Source organism: Hemitrygon akajei, chromosome 3, assembly GCF_048418815.1.
Source record: "Hemitrygon akajei chromosome 3, sHemAka1.3, whole genome shotgun sequence".
In the NCBI taxonomy this organism is placed as follows: domain Eukaryota; kingdom Metazoa; phylum Chordata; class Chondrichthyes; order Myliobatiformes; family Dasyatidae; genus Hemitrygon; species Hemitrygon akajei.
Window position 1 is genome coordinate 112,281,108 of NC_133126.1, and position 14,198 is coordinate 112,295,305.

A 14,198-nucleotide genomic window follows, 5' to 3' on the forward strand; every position below is an offset into this window, starting at 1 on the left:
GGAAGACATGGAGCGATTGTCTACGGAGTCTCTGTGGGTGGAAGTTAAGAACAGAAAGGGGTCAAAGACTCTACTGGCTGTTCTTTTATAGACCACCCAACAGTAACAGGGTCATCAAGGAGCAAATAGGGAGACAGATCCTGGAAAGGTGTAATAATAACAGGGCTGTCGTGGTGTGAGATCTTAATTTCCCAAATATCAATTGGCATGTCTCTACAGCGAGGGGTTTAGATGGGGTGAAGTTTGTTAGGTGTGTTCAAGAAGGTTTCTTGACTCTATGTAGATAAGCCTACAAGAAGAGAACCTGGTCAGGTGTCATATCTCTCAGTGGGAGAGCAATTTGGAGATAGTGATCACAACTCTATCTCCTTTACCACACCACTGGAGAAGGATATGAACAGACAAGTTCAGAAAGCGTTTAATTGGAGTAAGGGGAAATATGAGGCTATCAGGCAGGAACTTAGAAGCATAAATTGGAAACAGATGTTCTCAGGAAGAGGTACGGAAGAAATGTGGCAAAGGTTCAGGGGATACTGTGTGGAGTTCTGCATAGGTATATTCCAATGAGACAGGGAAGTTATGGTAACGTGCAGGAACTGTGGTATACAAAGGCTGTTGTAAATTAAGTCAAGAAGAAGAGCTCACAAAAGATTCAAAAGCTAGGTAATGATAGAGAACTAGAAGATTATAAGGCTAGCAGGAAGGAGCTCAAGAAAGAAATTAAGAGAGCCAGAAGGGGCCATGCAAAGGCCCTGCGGACAGGATTAAGGAAAACCCCAAGGCATTCTACAAGTATGTAAAGAACAAGAGGATAAGACGTGAGAGAATAGGACCAATCAAGTGCGACAGTGGAAAAGTACGTATGGAACAGGAGGAGATAGCAGAGGTACTTAATGAGTACTTTGCTTCAGTATTCAGTATGGAAAAGTATCTTGGCGATTGCAAGGATGACTTACAGCAGACTGAAAAGCTTGAGCATACAGATATTAAGAAAGAGAATGTGCTGGAGCTTTTGGAAAACATTAAGTTGGATAAATCACAGGGATCAGACGAGATGTACCCCAGGCTACTGTGGGAGGCGAGGTAGGGAATTGCTGAGCTCTGGCGATGATCTTTGCATCATCAATGGGGACGGGAGAGGTTCTGGAGGATTGGAGGGTTGTGGAAGCTGTTCAATTATTCAAGAAAGGGAGTAGAGATAGCCCAGGAAATTATAGACCAGTGAGTCTTACTTCAGTGGTTGACAAGTTGATTGAGAAGATTCTGAGAGGCAGGGCTTATGAACATTTGGAGAGGCACAATATAATTAAGAACAGTTAGCATGGCTTTGTGAAAGGCAGGTCATGACAGAATATAGTATTAATGTTAAGACTCTTGACAGTGTGGAGGATCAGAGGGATCTTGGGGTCCGAGTCCATAGGACACTCAAAGCTGCTGTGCAGTTTGACTCTGTGGTTAAGAAAGCATACAGTGCATTGGCCTTCATCGATCGTGGGATTCAGTTTAGGAAGTGAGAGGTAATGTTGCAGCTATATAGGACCCTGGTCAGACTCCACTTGGAGTACTGTGCTCATTTTTGGTCACCGCACTATCAGAAGGATGTGGAAACCATAGAAAGGGTACAGAGGAGATTTACAAGGATGTTGCCTAGATTGGAGAGCATGCCTTATGAGAATAGGTTGAGTGAACCTGGCCTTTTCTCCTTGGAGCGACGGAGGATGAGCAGTGACCTGATAGAGGTGTATAAGATGATGAAAGGCATTGATCGTGTGGATAGTCAGAGGCTTTTGCCCAGGGCTGAAATGGCTAGCACAAGAGGGCACAGTCTTAAGGTGCTTGGAAGGAGGTACACAGATGGTGTCAGGGGTAAGTTTTTTTTTAATGCAGAGAGGTAAGTGTGTGGAATGGGCTGCCGGCGATGGTGGTGGAGGGTCTTTTAAGGGACTCCTGGGCAGGTATATGGAACTCAGGAAAATAGAGGGCTATGGGCAACCCTAGGTAATTCCTCAGGTAAGGCCATTTTTTGGCACAGCTTTGTGGGCCGAAAGGCCTGCATTGCGCTGTAGGTTTTCTATGTTTCTACCTACTTTAGACTATTTACTGACTCCACCTTCTGGGACTATAACTCCAAGCAAGCTCATCACCAAATTCTGAAACCTGGGAGTCAACAACACCCTCTGCAACTGCATCCTCAACTTTCTGACCAACAGCAAGGAAAGGAAGCAACATTTCCACCATAATTACTCTACACCCTGGTGCTCCACAAAAGTTGTGTCCTCAGTCCCTATAAGGAAATTATTGGCCAATTAGTGGTAGGCAAGATACTGGTGTCCATTAAGCTGGTGATTTTGTGGTACTTCAAGGCACATGATAAAATAGGCTTAAGGTGGTTAGATAGGCTTAACATGGTTTCCTTTAGGGAAAATCTTGCCTGACAATTCTGTTGGAATTCTTCGAGGAAATATCAAAGATAGACAAAGGGATGTCAGAGGATGTTGTGTACTTAAGATTTCAGAAGGACTTTGACAAGGTGCTTAAGGCTGCTTAACAAGAGCATGGATAGAGCATGTAGGGAAGTTTATGGTCATGCACTTCTTAGACAGAATAAAGGTGTAGACTATTTTCTAAATGGAAAGCTAATTCAGAAATCAGAGGTGCTAAGAGACTAGTGAAGGTGGAAGTCAGAAACAGGAAGGGAACAAACACTATTGCATTTATTCTATAGAGCCACAACAGCAGCAGAGACAATGAAGAACAGATCAGGAGGCAGATTTTGAAAAGGTGCCAAAAAAAGGTTGCTGTCATGAATGACTTCAACTTCCCTAATATTCATTGGCACCTCCTTAGTGCAAAATTTTAGATGGGGCAGAATTTCTTACGTGTGTCTAGAAAGGATTCCTAATACAATGTGGGAACAGGCTGACAAGAAGAGAGGCCCTATTGAATCTAGTACTAGGACAATGAACCTGGCCAAGTGACATATCTCTCAGTGGTAAACATTTTGGAGACAGTGACCCCAACTTTCTGACCTCTAAAATAGCCTTGGACATGGATAAGAGCAGACAGTAAGGAACAGCATTTAAATGGGAAGAGTGAATTATGTTGTACAATGGAAATGTGGGAGTCACTTAGGGAACACTTACATGGAATTCTGCATATGTTTGTCCCATTGAGCAAAGGAAAGGATGGTAGAGTGAATGAGCCATGGTTGACAAAAAAAAGTGGAACATCTAGTCAGCAGGAAGAATCAGATTTAATATTACCAGCATATGTTGTGAAATTTTTTAACTTTGCAGCAGCAGTACAATGGAATACAAGCTAAATATAGAAAAAATCTGAACTACATTATATATATGTCTATTAAATAGTTAAATTAATAAGTAGTGCACAGAAAAATGTAGTGAGGTACTGTCCATTTAGAAATCGGATGGCAGAGGGGAAGAAGCTGTTCCTGAATTGCTGAGTGTGTGCCTTCAGACTTTTTTACCTCCCTCCTGGTGGTAACATTGAGAAAAGGGCACGTCCTGAGTGATGGAGGTATTGCTCAAGGAGATGTCTTGGATACTAGAGGCTGGTACCCATGATGGAACTAACTAATCTTAAAACCCTGTAAACACGAGGAAATCTGCAGATGCTGGAAATTCAAACAACACACACAAAATGCTGGTAGAACACAGCAGGCCAATGCTGCCTGGCCTGCTGTGTTCTACCAGCATTTTGTGTGTGTTGTTTAAAACCCTGTAACTTGTTTTAAGTGACAAACCAAATCTTCTCAAGCTCTTAATGAAACATAGCCATCGTCTTAAGCATACTTAAGGTTTAGACAAGGCTCTTAAGTTATAAGGTAGCTATGAAGGAGCTTAAGGGACTAATCTGCCTTAGGGATCAGCCACAGGAATAAAAAGGTTAACATGTGAGGAGCATTTGGTGACTCTGGACCTTACTCTCTAGTTTAGAGGTGGGGGGGGAAGAGAAGAAATCTTATTGAAACCTATCGATTATTGAAAGGCTGAGATAGAATGGATATGCCGAGGATGCTTCCAATGCTGGGATAGTCTAGGACCAGAGGACACAGCCTCAGATTACAAGAATGCCCCTTTAGAACAGATGAGGAGGAATTTCTTCAGCCTGAGGATGGCGAATCTGAGAAACTTACTGCCACAGATGGTTATGGAGGCCAAGTTATTGGGTATAAAGCAGAGGTTGACAAGTTCTTGATTTAATAATAAGAGTGTCAAAAGTTACAGAAAGAAGGCAAAAGAACGGGGTCAAGAAGAACAATAAATCAGCTATAACTGAATGACGGGGTATTCATGATGGCTCAATTCTGTCCCTATATCTGAAGCTTTTGAGGTAACTCAGACGTTTTTGAACATCTCTCCTGTTCAAAAAATATCCTAAATTGCCATCCCTCGCCATTCACTGCCTTTGATAATACACCCCCTCCACCACAAGGTTTCATCCTCAACTTCTGTATCCAATCCACATATCATCAAACAGATTGGGTTCAACATCAATTGTACCCAGCTCCAAATACTTCTATCAAAACCTTCATGTTAACTCAGCTTCTCCAACCTTTTTTCATGGATGAAATATAATCTCCTCCAACCAAACATTGCAAAATTCTGAATGCAAAGCCTTTGACTGCCACACTACAGATTCATGACTTACTGCTCAGATGGGCAAATTGGTTTCCAATCTCTTACTGAATCTGTCAAGACCACTTCCCCAGCTATTGTTTATCTCTGCTTTTCTACCTTTCACTTAGTTAAATCAGCTATATATCCTCCTTTCTAGATTTCAAATAACCACATAGTCTTCTCGTCTGCCCTCTAACATTCCCAGCCTGACAATCCTTTTCACAAACAAGAGTAAAATCTGCAGATGCTGGAAATCCAAACAAAGTGCTGGAGGAACTCAGCAGGCCAGGCAGCATAGATAGAAAAAAGTACAGTCGACGTTTCAGGCTAGAACTCTTCAGCAGGACTGGACATAAAAAGAACAGACTTAAAAGGTGGGGGAGGGGAGAGAGAAAAACACAAATTGAATGGTGAAACTCAGAGGGGGGAGGGATGAAGAGCTGGGAAGTTGTTCCTCCAACCTGAGTATGGCCTCATCGTGACAGTAGAAGTCATGGATTGAGATATCGGAATGGGAATGGGAAGTGGAATTAAAATGGGTGGCCACTGGGAGATCACATTCTTCTGGCAGACAGAGTGTAGGGGCTGATAATCCTTTGTTCCTTTAACTTTGAACCTCTTAAACAACCCTTTTTCCTTGCCATTAATAATTGTGTATCTACTATGGAATGGAATTCCACGTTTCCTGACTCTGCTCCCTCAAATCTAATATGAGGCAACATTAGTATCACCCGGAAAGAAAATGCCAACTGAATGCATCCTGGAAGCTTTTCAAACTGAATTCAGCAAACAAAAGTTATAGAACCATGGAGAAAGTTGAGGTTGAGCAAGGACTAATTGAACAGATTCCCTCAAAATCAGCATTAATCCAACATGCTAGATAGCCTTATAATTTTAAGATTTCATAAATTCTATGACCTAATCATTGATAAGCTTTCCAACTCCCTTTGGTTCAGCATACATTTCTCTGCTCATTATGTCTCTAAAGCATCTTTAGACTTCCTGCTTGTTAGTCAAAAGCAGTTTGTTGACTAAAGATGAAATAATTCTTTTGTCAAGCAAAAAAAGTTTTCCAAATTCACCTCTATACAGTTCAAATCCAAAAGCAGCAACAATTACAATCTACTCAGTCAACCACACTTTCGCACTTATGCCTTTAACAAGTTATCGACCCATCCACTTCTATTTTTGAATCAGCACTGCCTCCATCTATCTTTGGAGACAGACAAAAACCTCAAATTAGGGCCACATTCAATCATCTTTCCACTAACTGCATCCCCTTCTCCCCCAACCATACACAGGTGCAAGAGCTATTTATTACTGCACATCAGAAGATGATGCAAGAAATACGGCCACCTCCAACTAAACTGACCAGTATCTTCCTTGTATTATCACTTAAGAATAACTAAATTCACCCTGAGGGCACATACTTTGTACACCAATTAGAGAACGTGAAATGGAATGTGGTCTTTTGTTCAAATGTACTTACCTTGAACTTGTCTGAAGACTGTGACATTGTACAAATAATTCTCACCTGAAAAAAATAAAAATATACTGAAGGCACCAGCAAAACTCGAACAAACAGCAAACATTGTCTTGGTTTGTTGTAATGGATCTAAATCATCACGATTAGCAAGGTGAGGACAGAGGCCCATTTCTGTGATATATGATTCATATTCAATAAAAATGTTCCAACTGCCATGGTAGGAATGCTCTGATAGGAATTTTCTCACAACTAACAAGTTACTATTGCTGTGAAACGAGACAACTTTAGATATTTGATGACATTTCAAATCAGAACTACATTGGAGTAATTTGGTGAGGCCTTATCCATATTCACAATAGGTTAAATGACAATAACCTTTCTATAATGAAAATAACCTCTCTATACTGTTTTGATGATAGACAGTTTCAAATCCTGTTTAGCTCAATGCTTAACCTGGAAGTCCGGTTGATCACCAAGCTTGTAAAAATGTTTACAGACGTTTTGGCTCCAATCGGGAAGTCATCCGTGCATAGTTGAGGGCGTTGTCTTCTCAGAATGCCGTTATCTATTCACTTTTGTATTTGACAACTGAATATATTATTGAATTAAACTCTTTCTACTTAAACTTCTCTGAAATGAGTGAAGTTTCATTCTTTGGGGTTTCACAAATTGCCGAATGTGTGTCCATAGTAATAATTTTACAATTAGCTTTCCCTATGATTTTTTTCTGCAGAAGAGATCAAGGGTCCAAGACATCATACTTGTATTTACCTCATTACTTCTGATATAATACAATAATCTTTAACCACGTTTCCATTAAACAAGTTCAGCTGGGAAAAAAAATCAATGGTTAAAAAAAACCCTTACATCTATAAGCAGCTTACAGAACTACCCAACATTAAGGACTACAAACTCAGAATTCACCTTCACAAGAGAGCAACTCCTGGACTATAGAAGTGGAAGAATTTCCTTCAATAATGTACACATGCATTTAAAGGAAAGATTATTGTAATAACACTTACTGGCTATTTTATGTTATTTGTGCGAATATTAACTTGCATCTGTAACTCGGTCATTTTTTTTATTCAGGTGAACACATGTCCAAGCTGTACTGATCTGCACTTACATACTTTAAAAAACGGTACCCAAAGCCTTCGATGAACATCGTAAAAGGACAGTTTATGAAATAACAAGTGTTGAAAAATAACAAGTTGCAATTATGTAAAGAACTACATTTGCTTGCAAACAAGACCACGTGCAATGACAGTTCCTACTGTAACTGCCAAAAAAATCAGAAGTAAATATTCAATGACGCCACAAATCAAATCATTTCAGGTTCAGTAAGTACAAAAATATGCGTCTGATAATTGAGAAAAAGTTATTTGACTTCTTAATTGGGGAATTCAAAAATATAAACCACCTCTGTGACCTCCCATTTATTTTCAGATTAAGCTGAGAAACTATTGAGCTTCAGCACAAGTTGACAGAGGTCTATTAACTTCCATGTAGTCTAATAACCACAACTATCTCTTCAGGTCATAGCAACCACTAGCAAAAATGCACTGACTTTTAGATCTTTCAAACAGACCAATACCATGAAAAACCAGAAACAGCAGTACATTCACTCATTCCTTCATAGCATTCAAGGCAAAAGCAAAGTAAACACAAATCACCAGAAAATTATGGTATTTGTGAATTCAAGTACAGTTCTTCAATTTACAATTCAAGTCAGCTCTATAGACATTTGAGTTGGAATATATCACTTCAAAGTCTGCAGACACTTCTGTAAAGGCTTTATTACCCTATGCAACAAAACCCCCAAAGTAATTCATGCTAGTTTACGGAATACAGATGCTTCAACCATTCAGCAAAGCTGGTGATGGAGAGTATGGCACTGATTCTATACTCAGTGCCTGGGTTATACACGAGCTTGCATTTAGCTTTCTGCAAAGTGTTGGAAACAAAGTCGTATCATACAGAATGAGATGCAACATGCATTATCTAGTGACCAACAGCCCAGAGCTAAACACTAGAAGATTAATTGTTCTCCCCAGCCACAGAGAGTCTGAAGTGAAAACCTTCAGCCCATCTATTCCATGCCAAAACCATTTAAACTGCCTACTCCCATCGACCTGCACCAGGACCATTGCGCTCCATACTCCTACAATCTATGTACCTATCCAAACTTCTCTTAAATGTTGAAATCGAGCTCACATGTACCAATTGAGATCAGGGTGTGTTCAGGTATCCCTGATGATTTTTTTCTGCAGCAGGTGTGTCAGCTGCAGCTCCTCTCCAACTGCATAGATGAGTTAATGCAGCAGATGGACCCACTGAGGACCATACAGGAGGCACAGAGCATTAGAGACAGGTGGTTACACCAAAAGTTGAGCCAGATAAATGGATGACCTACTCTACACTGTATCAGCCTTGAATCTCATACATTATAGAATATGCCAACCACTTCAGTATGTGTAATGGCAGTTGAAACATTCAGTATTTATGTGATATCAGCTATTGCTCCGGGATTGTTAGTGTTGTGTCCAGCACAAACTGGAAGATGCTGAATAAATAAAAATTAAAGGCTTTTCAAAATTGTGTACAGAGAACATTGTACTGGAATGGAATGACTGTGTGAGCAATTTGAGGTGCTAAATTTGGTCATAGTTAACTGAATCACAGAGCAATAAAACAAATTGAGTGCAATTTTGCCCCCACCTAGTGGAGTGATGTTCATTTTCTTCATTCCCTTGCACAGTTTATTTTCCTCAGTTGTGTATATTGAAAACATACAAGCGCATTATTGATTGGCTCTTGTCATCAAAGCCTTATGCCTGAAGCTAGTAAGTGACCCCTAATATGATTATCATTATTGATTGGCTCATCATCAAAGCCTTATGCCTGAAGCTAGTAAGTGACCCCTAATATGATTATCATTATTGATTGGCTCATCATCAAAGCCTTATGCCTGAAGCTAGTAAGTGACCCCTAATATGATTATCATTATTGATTGGCTCATCATCAAAGCCTTATGCCTGAAGCTAGTAAGTGACCCCTAATATGATTATCATTATTGATTGGCTCTTGTCATCAAAGCCTTATGCCTGAAGCTAGTAAGTGACCCCTAATATGATTATCATTATTGATTGGCTCTTGTCATCAAAGCCTTATGCCTGAAGCTAGTAAGTGACCCCTAATATCTTAGCAAACTCTTTCACAATGCAAGTCTGGGATGCTCAGATTATGGCTTGTTTGGTTGGGCATTTACTTATTTAGAGATAACACATTGAATATGTCCTTCCGGCTCAGCAAGCTATGCTGGCCAGCAACCCACCTACTTAACACTAGCAACTTAACAATGAGCAATCAATCTCCTAATCATGGACTGTGGGAGGAAACCAAGCACTCAAATGAAATCCACACAGTCACGGGGAGTAAGTATAGACCCCTTACAAATGGCAGCTGAAGATGGGTAGGAAAGTACCAAGGAGAGCCATTGACCTAATGCATGCAAATGGAACTAACAAAGATAGCATCACTGCTGGCTTGGGCATAATGAGGCAAGGAATGCATTGCTACGTTCAGTGGCCAATTTACGAGGTAATGCCGTGGAACCCGGTGTGTTCTGCTGCTGTAGCCCAACCACTTCAAGGTTTGATATGCTGTACATTCGGAGATACACTTCAGCATACCACTGTTGCAATGCATGGTTATCTGAGCTACTGTCACCTTCCTGTTAGCTTGAAGCACTCTAACCATTTTCCTCTGACCTCTCATTAACAAGCTGTATTCACCCACAGAACTGCCACACTAGATAGCTTTTTCCACACCATTCTCTGAAACTCTGGTGATTGCTGTGCATAAAAATTCCAGATCAGTAGCTGCCGAAATACTCAAACCACCCCATCCTGTACCAGCAAACATTCCACAATCACTTCGATCACAATTCTTCCTCATTCTGATGTTTTGTCTGTACAACAACTAAATCTCTTGACAATGTCTGCATCCTTTTATGCATCAAGTTACTGCTGCATGATTGGCTGATTAGACATTTGCATAAACCAGGAGATCTACAGGTTCATAAACACAAGAAATTCTGCAGATACCGGAAATCCAAAGCAACGCACACAAAATGCTGAGGGAACGCAGCAGATGAAGCAGCATCCATGGAAGTGAATGAACAGTTGACGTTTCAGGCCAAAACCCTTCTTCAGGACTGGAATGGAAGGGGGAATATGCCAGAATAAAAAGGTTGGAGGAGGGGAAAAAGAATAGGTAGAAGGTGATAAGTGAAGCCAGGTGGGTTGGAAAGGCAAACAGCTGGAGAGGAAGGAATCTGATACGATAGGAGAGTAGACCATAATGGCCCACCAGGAAGTTCCAGTTTTAGTAGATTGTGTGGAGTACTTTACAAAGCAGCCTCCCAATCTACAATGGGTCTCATCAATGTAGAGGAGGCTGCATCAGGATCACCAGATAAAAGACAACCCCAGCAGATTCGCAGATCAAGTGTTGCCTCACTGGAAAGGACTGTTTGGGGCCCTGAATGAAGCTGAATGGAGGTGAGGGAGGAGTTAAACAGACCGATGTCACACATTGGCCACTTGCAGGAACAAATACAGGTTTACCTAATAAAGTGGCCAGTGTATGTTGACTATGCCAAGCTATATGTATGTTGTGGACCATAATACAGGTGTGCAAAAAAAAGTGGTGAAATAGCCCGCTTTACAACCAATAGATTTGATTGACATATCGAGAATAATTTTCTGAGACGAGGCATAAAGCTTCACCAAATCTTAACTAAAATAATTAAACTAAACATTACAAGATGCTGAGGAAGAAAAGGAGAAATCACTCAGATAAAACTGAATGATGGAGAGTATATTATGATTAAGTTCAGCATTTTTGATTGCAACAATTCTAAATCAGGAAGGTCCATGACATTGCCTGAACTGCAAAATCTCATTTCTTTTCCTTCATTGAACAAGACAACTCTGCTCCCCTTTATTCAGGAATACAGTATTCACACAATGAATGATATCACAGTAAAGTTGTAAATTCAAGTGAAAAGGAAACAAAGTTAGTCCCAGAATTTTATCTGATTCTTATAGCTTAGATTTCCCAACAACACTCACAAACTCCTGCTTACTTAACTCCTGTTAAGATGGGAGTCAAGTGCATTCTATAGTACTTGCACCAGTTCTAGATATTTTTCTCCCAAGCATTACTTGTTACCTAGTGGATTCAGTATGCAAATTCCACAAACCAAGTTTACACTTGGCTACACTACATACAGAACAAATAAAAATAGCTGAACTGTCGTCACGTTTAAAAGTTCAATGGCTAGTGTTACCTTCTAGTCTACCAGGTTCCATCTACTGTTGGTTTAAGACTATGTCATTGAGGTTTCTAACTTCCTATGAGATTAACAGTCAAAACCAGGATAAAAACAAGTTACTGCAATTTAGCAAATTCAGCTAGGTGCGAAAAGTCAATCCTTTGGGATCAAATGGAGTAAATTAAAACCTGTTCAGTAAAATCTTCATGCCTCATTGAAGGAAACTCCAAAGCCCTTCACAGAAAACAAAGAAAATGTCTTAAATGGTTAAATATAGACTAAGATATCCCTTGTAATGCATAAACTAAAGATGGACAGATATTTGGCTAATTTAGAGCTGCAATGAAGTCAAACTGATAGTATGAACTGAACTCTCCCTAATAGTAATTGGGTCAGAGTACTATAGCACTGAAACAAGTCTGTTGGCACACCTAGACTGTGCCGATCTATTATTCTGCCTTGTGCATCGACTCCTACCTGGACCATAACTCTCCATACCCCTCCCATCCATTTACCTATCCAAACTTCTCTTAAATGTTGCATTTGAACCTGTATCCACCACTTCCTCGGGCAGCTCATTCCACACTCACATCACCAGAGGTTCCCCTTACCTTTCACCCTTAACCCATGACCTCTTGTTCTAATCTCACCCAACCTCAGTGGAAAAAGGCCAGCGTGCCTTTTCTTTACCACCTGTGACGCTACTTTCAAGGAAACATGGATCTGTATTCTCAGAATCGTCTGTTCTACCACACTCTTCAGTGACCTGCTGTTCACTGTGCAAGTCCTATTCTGCTTTGACCTTGCAAAGCTCAACTCCTCCATTTATCCACATTAAATTTCATCCACCCTTTTCAGCCCATTTTTCCAGCTGGTCCAGATCCCATGGCAAGCTTTGATAGGTTTCTTCATTGTCCACTAAGCCCCTAACCTTGGTGTCATCCACGAGCTTGCAAACCCAGTTTACCACATTGTCATATATATTTATGATTTAGATGATAATCAACTAACCTAACATCAATCCTTGTGGCATACCACTAGTCAGAAGCCTCCAGTCAGAGAGGCAACCATCTACTTCTAAATGTGTTCTTTATAATTCTAACTACAACACTGTCTACAAGATATCCTGTTTGCTTGACAGAAGGTGATTTGAGAATGGCAACTAGGTAGAAGGGAACTAGGAACAAAATTCTCTAAGACATGACTTCACTTGAAACTAAGGCACTGATCTGAAAATACGACATATTCCACATACAAATGTCATCAATCCCTTGTTACATTTTACAAACACAATACTAGAATTCATTGTTGAGCTACCAATCACAGTTCTACCAAAATATAATTTAGATCTTCAATGGACACCATTCTTCTAGTATCTAGGTTATTGTACATTGTTAGGGCTGGAGAAATTTAAGGGAACCTTGTACCAACATCAAAATGCTACAACTAGCAACAATTAGACAAAGATCACTTGTAACCAACAAAATTAGGTCTCAGTCATATCACAAAAACTGCCTTTAAAACATTAGTACAAACATTTGAATTCAAAGTGACTCAAAATGTAAGGGACAGAACAAAGGTTATAATTTGACAAAGCTTATGGACCTTAATTACAATTGAAGATCCCTCTGCCCTCATGTATGACAAGCAGCAATCCAACAGACAGAAGACAACAGTATTGTACACAACATTGCAATTATACAACAATGGTTACGGCATCTCTAAACTGTACTGTCGATTATCTGAATGCTAAAAATATATACACACAAACTACTCCTCTTTACACTGAAGAAAGTAATTTAGTCCATGTTTCAGTATTATATACATGTAAAATTTCCATTGGCATGCTTAGGGGAAATAATCCCCCCACTATCCACAAGCCTTTCACTTTATAGACGTTAAACCTTCTCCTACATCTCTCCCCGCTCACCCTTCCCCCATCTCTTTCTCTATCCTCCACCTTAACATTTCCCCGTCATCTCAGTCCCTTTGACCCCAGCACTCCTACAGTTCTCGGTCCATCACGTCTCTCCTTCGTGCCTGGGTCAACCCCACACCTCTTCCCCTTCCCCTGCGGCCATTCCGCAATTCAGCCCCCAGAAAGAAAGCGGCCATCCCTGTCGGCAAATCCAAGCGCAAACTCTCGGCCGGTGTGCATCCACGTTACTAATACAGCGGCCTAAGAACGAACACAGCCACCCTCCCACCTCCCAGCGGTGCTGGAGACCAGGTAAGAGCAGATCTACCTCCGGACTTAGCTCAGAATCACCGGCCGACCGTCCGCTCGCTGCGCCCTCCTCCTCCCGCGCTCGACCGACTCTCGCGAGACTGGAGCCGCACCCAAGGGGCGGGGCCTGCTTAAAGAGCCAGGCGGGGTTGTTGGAGCATGTACCAGCCTCCTCTCCTGACCTGCACTACAGTGGGAAAGCTGGTCAGGCAGCACTTGTGGAGAGTGAAACAAAACATTCTAGTTCAATGCTTGAACTTGGGTTTTTAAATCTAAAGCTTTGTTTTCCAGATTCCCGTCTTATCTGTCTCTTCAAAGACGCTGCACGATTGGCTGAGTATTTCTCGCATTTTCTTGATTTTATTTCAGCTACGCGTGTATATTTAGTTATACAGAAAAGCAGAAATCCATGGGCACATTCTGTCCTTTCCAAAATTACACATCACCCGTGAGGATATTCATGAAACTGGCTTGAAGGGCAATGGGAAAAATTAGGGTGGGGACCTA

The 14,198-nt window shown here is 40.9% G+C and overlaps 1 protein-coding gene across 3 annotated transcripts in view; it reads right to left on the reverse strand.

Annotated features, from left to right (window-relative positions):
• The window catches only part of septin2 (septin 2), a 90,372-nt gene extending 76,580 nt beyond the window's left edge, over positions 1-13,792 (reverse strand). For 2 of the 3 annotated variants that reach the window (XM_073040592.1, XM_073040590.1), the window contains exons 1-2: positions 13,711-13,792; positions 6,130-6,174 (exon numbers count right to left, since the gene is read on the reverse strand). In XM_073040592.1, coding sequence (XP_072896693.1) covers positions 6,130-6,156 — 27 coding nt within the window. In that variant the 5' untranslated portion in view covers positions 6,157-6,174; positions 13,711-13,792. The remainder of the gene's footprint in view (positions 1-6,129; positions 6,175-13,710) is intronic. The other variant, XM_073040591.1, reaches the window with a different exon arrangement.
• Between the last annotated feature and the right edge of the window lie 406 nt (positions 13,793-14,198).